General features: G+C 43.3%; 1 protein-coding gene across 2 annotated transcripts; it reads left to right on the top strand.

Moving 5' to 3' along the window:
• The first annotated feature begins 3,162 nt into the window (after positions 1-3,162).
• On the top strand, positions 3,163-9,717 carry LOC130360593 (uncharacterized). Of its 2 annotated transcripts, none has more exons than XM_056563134.1 (3): positions 3,163-3,673; positions 8,626-8,716; positions 8,839-9,717. In XM_056563134.1, the coding sequence occupies exons 1-3, from the start codon at positions 3,628-3,630 to the stop codon at positions 9,572-9,574; spliced, it is 873 nt and encodes a 290-aa protein (XP_056419109.1). In that variant the 5' UTR covers positions 3,163-3,627; the 3' UTR covers positions 9,575-9,717. The 2 variants fall into 2 exon arrangements, with proteins under 2 accessions (XP_056419109.1, XP_056419110.1); XM_056563135.1 differs by lacking the exon at positions 3,163-3,673 and adding an exon at positions 7,584-7,628.
• The last annotated feature ends 360 nt before the right edge of the window (positions 9,718-10,077 follow it).

The raw sequence follows: 10,077 nt of genomic DNA, 5'->3' as shown, positions 1-10,077 counted from the left end.
TTCCAAAAAGAAAAGAATTTCCTCTGTAGTATTCAGCAGCCAATAAGTACAGGAAGGATTAAGATTTTTTAATAGAAGTAATTTACAAATCTGTTTAACTTTCTGGCATCAGTTGATTTAAAAGAAAAAAGGTTTTCACCAGAGTACCCCTTTAAGTACCAGAAAGCCAGGGCGTATCCATACACCCTAGGTCCTTAAGGGGTTAAACGGGCATCCCCTGCGGTCGAGGACCGCACCCCAGGAGTAACCAGTGAAGGTCCGGGATCAACCAGCACTAAAATAGGACTATCAATGTATGTTTGAGTGGTTAACCTCTCCCAAGCCGCTACCAGATTGACCATGTATACTCCCATAGCTCAGCTACATCACTTGGATTCCTGAGACGTGATGCCGAAGCCACAGGTTGCTAGACAATGGACTGCTCAGGCTGCCCAAAGGGACAAGGGTCCAGTGGAACCATGGTGGACTCAGTTGCAGATAGGGTATGAAGATACTCCCCAGGACCAGGTTGGAGGAGTCATTCAAGTGGTTAGGCAATTCCAGGAAGCTTTCAGTAAGCACCCCACCGACTTTGGCCGGACCACGATGATCCAGCATCGGATCCTAACCGGAGATATTCCGCCCATCAAAGAGAGGCACCGGCCAGTCGCGCCTGGGATGTATCAGACGGTGAAGAAAATGCTGCATGAGATGAGGGAGGCTGATGTCATTCAGGAGAGCCAGAGCTCCTGGGCTGCTCCTTTGGTGCTTGTTAAAAAGAAGGATGGAACCATTAAATTTTTTGTGGACTACAGGAAATTGAATGATGTAACCCATAAAGATGCCTACCCTCTTGCTAGGATAGAAGAGTCCCTCACTGCCTTGGGATCCGCAGCCTATTTTTCTACACTAGACCTGACCAGTGGATACTGGCAAGTACCCATGGCCGAGGATGATCGTGAGAAGACTGCGTTTGTGACCCCGATGGGGCTCTTTGAATTTAAAAGCATGCCCTTTGGACTCTGCAATGCACCGGCAACCTTTCAACGTTTAATGGAAAGATGCCTTGGGCGCCTGAACTTCCAAAGTGTTCTTCTTTACCTGGATGATGTCATTGTCTACTCTCGGACATACCAGGAACACCTGGACCCTCTCAGAGAAGTCTTCCAAGTCCTTATACAACATGGACTGAAGGTCAAGCCCTCCAAGTGCCATTTATTGAAGCCCAATGTCCACTACCTGGGACATGTCATTAGTGCCGAAGGAGTACAACCTGATCCTGATAAAGTGAGTGCTGTGAAAGAGTGGCCCACGCCTAGAACTGTGTGGGATTTGCGGGCTATTACAGACGGTTCATCCCTCACTTCGCTCAAAATGCTGGGCCTATGACTGCTCTGTTACAGGGAGTTGCCAAGGAAAACTGCAATGGAAGACTCCCGATACAGTGGGATGAAGATCAAGAAATAGCCTTTCGGGCCCTGAAGCGCCTCTTTACTGAACCCCCCATTCTAGCGTACCCTGACTAAAGCCAGCCATCTCGACTGTACACTGATGCCAGCTTTTAAGGTTTGGGGGTCATTCTATCGCAGATACAATATGGTAAAGAGAGAGTTATAGCCTATGCCAGTAGGCACCTATGGGACGCAGAAAGAAATGATGCTAACTATAGCTCCTTCAAGCTAGAACTTCTTGCTTTGGTCTGGGCGGTCACTGAAAAATTTAAGGACTATTTGACGGCTACTCCTTTTTACGGTCTACACCGATAACAATCCCTTGGCCCACCTGAACACTGACAAGCTGGGGGCCATTGAACAACGCTGGGCCTCTAGATTAGCCAACTACGACTTCAACATCAAGTATCGAAGTGGGAAGACCAATGTCAACGCGGATGAACTCTCCCGTATGGCTCCCGGTGAGGAACCACCCATGGAAGATGTGTGGGAAAATGAAGAGATGCCGCCCTTTTACCAGCGGCTCAAAAGGTGATGACCCTGGGCCTCCTGGTTCCTGAAGATCTGTATACCTGGTAGACCTTGTAAGATGAGAGTCGGGTCATGGGGGATCTCTTGGACTATCTATTGCAGAAGAGAGTACCGACTAGGCTCCGCAAGGTGCAAGGGGACCTGGAGTTGAAGCGATTGTGGCGACAGAGGAATCGCCTGTTCCTCCACAAGGGGCTGCTATGCAGAAATTCCTTGGATCCGGTCTCAGGGGAACGCCTGCATCAGATCTTAGTCCCTCGAAGGGACGCAGCCATGGTTCTTAATGCCTATCCCGACCAGTCGGGACACTTTGGGGTCCACAAGACCGAGGCTACCATCAAAAGAAGGTTCTACTGGGTGGGAATGCATGGAGATATTGAGAAGTGGTGTGCCGAATGTACCATCTGCAACGTCACTAAGAATCCTCGCAAGGACGCAAGAGCACCTCTACACCACATCCATACCGAGAGGCGTAATCAACTGGTTGCTCTAGACCACGTGAAGTTATCCCCTACCCGATCAGGATATACCTATGCCCTGACCATGGTGGACCATTATTCTAAGTGGGTGGTTGCTGTAACCGTCAAGGATCTTACTGCCAGAACAGCTGCTCAAGTTTTCTACAGCCAATGGGTCGAAATCTTGGAATGTCCTGAATCGGTCCTCACTGATAGAGGGACTGCGTTCGAGGCTCAGTTATTTCAAGAACTCTGCCAATTCCATGATTGCAAGAAGCTTCGGACCACCGCCTATCACCCTCAAGGGAATGGGTTGTGCAAAAGGATTAATCACGTATTCATCCACATGATAAGGGCAGCATCTGTGCCAAAACACGAAGAGTGGCCCCGACTTCTGCCTGAACTGTTGGAGATCTACAACAATACTATCCACTGCTCTACAGGATACACTCCTTTCTTCCTCATGACGGGCCACCATGGCCAACTGCCCAAGGATAGAGCCTTCGGGTTACAAGCGCCTTTCAACAATTCCCCTCAGGCCTCTCAAGATTGGGTTTATGAGCATCGAAGGAGGATTGAAGAAGCTAAGGATATTGTATTAAAGAAAATGGGCGAGGCCCAGCGCAGGCAGCAAAAGGATTACAATCGGCATGCCTCTGCTCAGCCACTGCAGCTTGGAGACAAAGTGTGGCTCAGAAAATTCCCTCACTCACATAAGCTGGATTCTCTGTGGGAGACGGAGCCTTACACTGTCACGGCAATGCCATATCCCGACACGGATGTTTACGAAGTACAGAAGGAAGGGTTTCAACCACAAGTGGTCCACCGAAATAGGATAAAATTGTGTGTGAAGGACGACTTGCCAGAGCCGCCTCCTCCTGCTTCCCAAGAAGCAAGGCCAATGAGAGAATATGTTCCAGGAGAGGGAATCCATCCTACAATGGACGTTCCGCTGTTCTCCCCTCATCAGCCTACAATGATCTATGGCGTACCGTGTTCAGCTTTTGCCCAACCGTCCTTGATCTTCTCGCCCAGCATCAGTTGCACTCCAGTGACAGCTCCAAGTACTCCAATGACAGATACAAGTACTCCAGGACTCTCCTCACCAAGCCTCATGGGTCACACCAATCCTGCAGAAGATATGACTCCTCTTCCCAGCCCTCAAGTTGGTCCCTGGGGGATTGAAGTTTCTAGAGAATTGTATTTTGATGAGGTTCCTGAGAGTCAGGAAGTGGTGTTGCGTCAGTCTCAAAGGTATACACAAGGGAAACTACCCTTAAGGTACCAAGACTGACCTCTCAATTATTATTGTAAACATAGTACCTCAAACTAATCACTTAAGTGTACTTACCTCACTTAAACTTAGTACACCAAACAACAAAAATATCTCACACTCAAGTAAACGCTTTAGGAATTGTAGCCTAGTCATTTTCCAATTCCTGCCACTATTATGTACACTAACTGTTCTATTCTCTCTCTTACGTGTGCGAGATGCCCTGCCTGGCCAGTAGGTGCTCTTGCGAGCTAAAAATAATACAAGTAATCAAAAAGGTAACCTAAGTAAGGTTTATCTGTTGTGTTCTAGAGATTAGAGCGTGTAGCCAATGGACCCTAGTAGCCAGTTTATTGGTAGAAAGCCTCAGGCAAGCCAGTAAAACCCTCAGAGTACTAAACAGGTAGCTAATGTGGCAAAAATGTCTAGTGAGATTCAAAAATGTCTAGTGAGATTCAAGAATGTCTAGTGAGATTCAAAAATGTCTAGTGAGATTCAAAAATGTTAAGTAGGATGTATCTCTTGTATAATAATATCATCCTGTTACTAAATTCATGAACCAAGTAATCCTATTCATGAGTTTACTCATGCAAATGTATGTACCTCAAAAAAAAGTTTAATAGCTTTGTAGTGATATACAGCCTGATTAATGGACATTTGAAAAAGTTATGCCCAGGACTGTTATAAAGTAACCTTCACTTCGTCCCTCTGTCTTAAGGGACAGACGTCGAGGCCGACTTATTTTAAGTAAGGGGTTTGTGGTGTCCCGGTACCGTATTGCATACCGTACCTTGTATGGTGGTCCCCAAAGCCAGAGTAACTACACTCTTGTAGGGTCCCCCAGGTGGGACAGCCCCTAGTCTCCTCTCCTCTATTCTAATTCTGTGATGTTTATATGTACATGTTTAGTAATAATGTGTATATTTAGTATAATGTATAGTATGCTTACCTAGTTAGCGTCGCAGGACCTTCGGTCATGTGACCATGTTAAATCCTCTAAGGAATGTTGGAGGACCTTTGGAGGTCCTTGGGTCACATGCTACCCATGATCCTATGTGAAGGTGATTGACAGAAGTATTGGACCAATCAGCTCTAACAGATAAACAACTGCGTTTCAATGGATCAAACAATCTTTATTAATACAAAAATGTACAAACAGTACAAACAATTGGATAAGAGCAATTAAAAAGACATGGAGTGTAATCCAGAAGTGGTAGTCCAATGGACCAGAACTAACAGGCAGTGACTGGGATCGTAAGTAAGTATGAATATTACAGGTCAGTGGCTGATCATTACAATAACACCAGGGAGATATGCAATGAAATGTTTATAAAGTGCATTACATTTATCCATATAAGAATAAAACAGCTATAAACATGATCAAAAAAGTAAATATAAAGAAAACCAGCTCACCGCCATATATCTTGTATGTAGAGAGGACTGCAGATATTAAAGGAAGCACGGGTTGACATCCAACCGTATTCTTGGAGTGAGCAATACTTGACAAAAAGAACAGGATCCAGCTCCCAAAAAAAGTAGATTAAAAGGCCAAAGTTTAATTCATAAGTTTAAAATGGTGGAAACAAAAAAGATAAAAGCATAGCAGAAATGCTGACGCGTTTCGAACCATATGGTCCTTAATCATGGCATAACAAAATATGCTACATGCATCCTATACTACTTATAAGTATCAACTGAACTAGCATGTTCAGACAGGGAACGCCTACCCGTGATTCAGGTTCTGGAGGTGTAACCATGATGTATCACACCTGGTGCACCTGCCAGATTGCTTTTAATGGCAAAATGGCTGAGCTGACTGAAAACCATATCTAAATATTGTGTCAAAAAACTGCAATACAGCAGAGATATAACTATAGATATCTCTGCCTTCCCCTGAGTTACCAATTAAGGTATCAAAAATGCATATATATTACATGGACAACAGGAGAAAGGTGCATAGAAAGCTAATACAGCCCACACAGCCTGTAAGGAACTGCATAGGAGAAAACTTCAAGTTAACAATAGCTACTACAACCTGGTGTTGGAGGCCCTGGTCACACGCCAACCCGACGTTTCGCTTCTCGCTTCAACGGAGTTCAAGTTGAAGCGAGAAGCAAAACGTCGGGTTGGCGTGTGACCAGGGCCTCCAACACCAGGTTGTAGTAGCTATTGTTAACTTGAAGTTTTCTCCTATGCAGTTCCTTACAGGCTGTGTGGGCTGTATTAGCTATTCTATGCACTTTTCTCCTGTTGTCCATGTAATATATATGCATTTTTGATACCTTAATTGGTAACTCAGGGGAATGCAGAGATATCTATAGTTATATCTCTGCTGTATTGCACTTTGTTGACCATGTTTATGGCTGTTTTATTCTTATATGGATAAATGTAATGCACTTTATAAACATTTCATTGCATATCTCCCTGGTGTTATTGTAATGATCAGCCACTGACCTGTAATATTCGTACTTACTTATGATCCAAGTCACCGCCTGTTAGTTCTGGTCCATTAGACTACCACTTCTGGATTACACTCCATGTCTTTTTAATTGCTCTTATCCAAATGTGCATTTTTGTATTAATAAAAATTGTTTAATCCATAGAAACGCAGTTGTTTTTCTGTTTTTGCTATGAATAGCGTTGGGTCAGTTACCCATGGGGATTTCTTTGTTTTCCAATCATCTCTAGTCAAGCCCCTGCCCATATAAGGGAGCTGTAGCCAATTATCGCTCTCTTGGATTGCTGCTCTCGTTGATGCAGGACTAGCAGGACGGATCTGCGCAACTTTCAAAGACACGCTAGGCCAGAAAACCTACAGGCCTCAGCCTAAACTAAACCGTGAGTTCTAAACTACTCCCTGCTAAAGCTAGCATGACTAGTGGACCGCAACTAGTTCCCCTGAATCCAGTGGAACAGCGCACATCAGTCTAAGGACTCTAAATTGCTTAAGGTCCCAACCACTGTCAATCTCCGAGAGATTTTGCATGTATAGAGACTGTTCCTGTTATGAAGCTTGCATAAAATCTTCAGTAAAAGTTCCAACTGTTTTCAGCAAACTCTCCAGTTGTGGACATTCAATTATCGCTATCGCTCTTGGGAAGGGTGGCGGTAGGACAAGCATTACAGAGGAGCCCTTACCATGGCGTCACGAATAGCAAGGGTTAACAAGCACCCTTTAGTAACCGCACAGCTACACTCCCTACACCCAACTTCCCCAGGCTATCACACATGCAACACATACTTTTTCAGGTCAAAAAAGCCTCCTGCTGTAAAGCCATGTACCCCTGCATTAGCTCCCCTGCCTCCAGCCAACAGTGTGCTCTCTGCCCCTCCTCCCCCTCTCCTGCTATTTCACGTTTACAATCTTCCTATATATTTCCATTTGGGGGGGGGGGGGGCACATTCAGGTCCATGGCCAAACCCCATTTCTGGTGGTAAAATCTGTCCTAAATGAAGAAGTTGTTAGAGTACAATTCGAAGAGGGTCAATGAAAAAGACCTTCTGTGTTTGCTATAATTGGCTATGGATGCGAACGGGGTCCCGACTTTCAAATGAATGTGAAATGATGGTGTAGATGTATAGATAGGTCCTGATTTACTATTGTTAACCCGACCTGTTTTGTTAGGTTTGTATGGCTGGGGCCACACAAAACTCTTCTGTCCTTTCTACAGCAGAATTTTGCTTTCACATTCTCATTATAGAAAGTTGGGTGCAGATTGAAGAAGGAAATCTTGAATTTTTTGATTTGACCACAACACCTCAACATAAAAAATTAAAAGGGCCTTATATAGAAGCATGTAAAAAGTCCATAGTAAGATCCAGTCAACTTCTCCTTTGCACGATGACATGTGATGATGTCACAATGTTGAGGTACTGTACATAGAATGTTGACCGACTGCCTGAGGGCTTTGTGGCGACGGGAAGGCAAGATGGAAGGTATGTAATATAAATCTTCTGCAATACATATTTTATATTTCATGTCTATATGGCACTCCCCTAGCTGGCTGACACCAGAGAGTAATACATCAGCACAGCATCCAATTGCTTTGATCTCCTTTAGCAATAAGAATTCTATTGAGATAACAGGAAACACATAGGAGATGTACAAACCTCAGAAGCTGTGCAGAAACACTTTAGCTAACATACTGGGGAAGACTTATTACAGAAATACTGGAAGGGAAATTGGCCAAAAAATGTGGAGGACATTTTGTGCACCAAATACAAGACATATTTTAAGCTCTTTTCATTATTGTGTGCAACTTTTTTTGCACCTTTTTATCACTCAGCAGGTGGCTGAGAAATCACTGTAGTCAAATCTCTCTGCAAATGCAGTGGTTAGGAATTTATCATTGTGACTTTTTTTTTGCAAAAGACTCGCAAATCCCCCAATTTTGGTGCAAGTCCCCCCTGGCAGGGACCATACTTAGAAAAATGACTAGGCATAGGCAAATGGTTTAATCCCTAGAGGACAACCTTCCCTAACATATGTCACTCTATGATACAAAACTACAACTCTCAGCATTCCCTGACAGTGAGGACATGTTGGGAGTTGTAGTTTTGCAACAGCTGGAGAGTCATAGGTTGGGGCTTGTTGCCCTAGGCATGTGTCTCTCTATATGGTACCCAACTACAATTCCCAGCATGCCCTGAGCTTTTATAAATGGGAATAAACCTGTCCCCCTAAAATATTTTTTACCCTACAAAATGGGGGGGGGGGGGGAAACAATTAAATAACCAAACATATTTGGTATCACCGCATGCAGAAAAGTCTGAACTATTAAAATCAAATGTTATTGTCCCCGTGCAGTGACACAGATTATAGATTTCAGATACGCAGTGTATTTCAGACAATAATAAACCATATAGAACATGGGTCACACATTGTACGTTACCAATAAATAAATAAAGTTTTCTCTCTGTTTTTCTCCAACAGATTATGTGAAAACACTGATTATTGTGGTGGCTGCAGTGACTGCAGTATTATCGTGGGGTTTTACTTGTTGTATAGTGGCTGTTTGTATCCGGTAAGTTACTGGCAATATACTGTATACATTAATTATTATTAGCTAATAGAACTGGGCACATATGCGTCTTTTACTTAACAATATTTTTAATCAAATGTTTTTACTTTTTTTTAACTTTTTAGAAATAAAAGGAAAGCTCAAAGAGACAATGCTGACCTTCGGGAAATAATTGTCCATAAGATCCCAGCCAGCAAATCTGACCAAATTTTGGACAGATCAATGGAACATGAAGCTGTCCAACCATACAACATGCCTATACCTACACCAAGGCGATCTCCGGAGAAACTCACCAAAAAACAGAGAGAAATCCTGGAGAGTAAGGAAAGGCCGATAACTGATGACATCATAGACGCTTCCCAGAGGATCCTCCAAACACAATTTGCGGCAAATGGACTGCAATCCTGTTGGGGGGCAATACAAGGATTTCTACCAGCGTTTGGCCCTTCCATCCAAGTTCATTATGATGACGATCGTTGTCACGCATTCACATCCTGCTTCAGAGATGGTAACATCTTTATTGCTGACAGCATTAATAGAACACTTTCACATGCAGGGGAGAGGCAGCTAAAGCAGATTTACAGTTCTGTTGCTCATGATCCCCTAAAAGTGGTGACATTTCTGGATGTGGAACGGCAGCCAAACAACCTTGACTGTGGACTATATGCAATAGCCAATGCAGTTGAGCTTCTAATTGAAACTGGAAATCCATCAAGTACATATGATAACAGCAAAATGAGAGCCCATCTAGCCCTCTGTATAGAGAGAGGGTTCTTCAGCCCCTTCCCCAAGGAAGAAATCCTTCCCAGCGACATGACCCGCAGGCCTGAGGATGCTGAAGAGCCCATCTGCACTGAGTAGGAGGAGCCTCATTCTAGGTGGAAGCTTCATAAGCGGATATTATACAGAACCAAAAGGATGGACTGGTTCCAGAAGGACTATTACTTATAGTGTAGTAGTAACTATTAAAAATATGTATCCGATAAAAAAATCAAAGCTTATTCATTTGTCATTATTTATTGTTTTTTATTTAAATTTCTTGTCATATAAAAAAACATATATAAAGACAAATCAAAACATTTAGAAACATTACATATTTCATGCTGCTGTGACTCTATCTACAACAAAATTATCTAAGAATAAAAAATAATTTTCACTCCTAGATACTCCAGATGTTCCCCTTTAGTAAGAACTCTCAGTTCTCTAGTGGACACCTGGTACGAAAGTAATATCAATAGATAAGTGGGCTCAACCACAAAGACTATTATTAATCATGGGTGCTTATCCCTGCTTCAAAGCAAAATGTACAGCCATAGATAGAGAGGAAAAAGCTGAAAATGATAGCACACCAAAAATGTATATAT

Source organism: Hyla sarda, chromosome 3 (assembly GCF_029499605.1).
Source record: "Hyla sarda isolate aHylSar1 chromosome 3, aHylSar1.hap1, whole genome shotgun sequence".
Lineage (NCBI taxonomy): Eukaryota > Metazoa > Chordata > Amphibia > Anura > Hylidae > Hyla > Hyla sarda.
The sequence above is the reverse complement of the archived record's forward strand: the minus strand, read 5'-3'. Positions and strand labels throughout refer to the sequence as shown.

Coding starts and splice junctions, on each gene's coding strand:
- LOC130360593 (XM_056563134.1), top strand. CDS start 3,628: ATGAGGTTCCTGAGAGTCAGGAAGTGGTGTTGCGTCAGTCTCAAAG. Junction 3,674..8,625: donor GTGTTGCGTCAGTCTCAAAG/GTATACACAAGG, acceptor TTTCTCCAACAG/ATTATGTGAAAACACTGATT. Junction 8,717..8,838: donor ATAGTGGCTGTTTGTATCCG/GTAAGTTACTGG, acceptor TTAACTTTTTAG/AAATAAAAGGAAAGCTCAAA.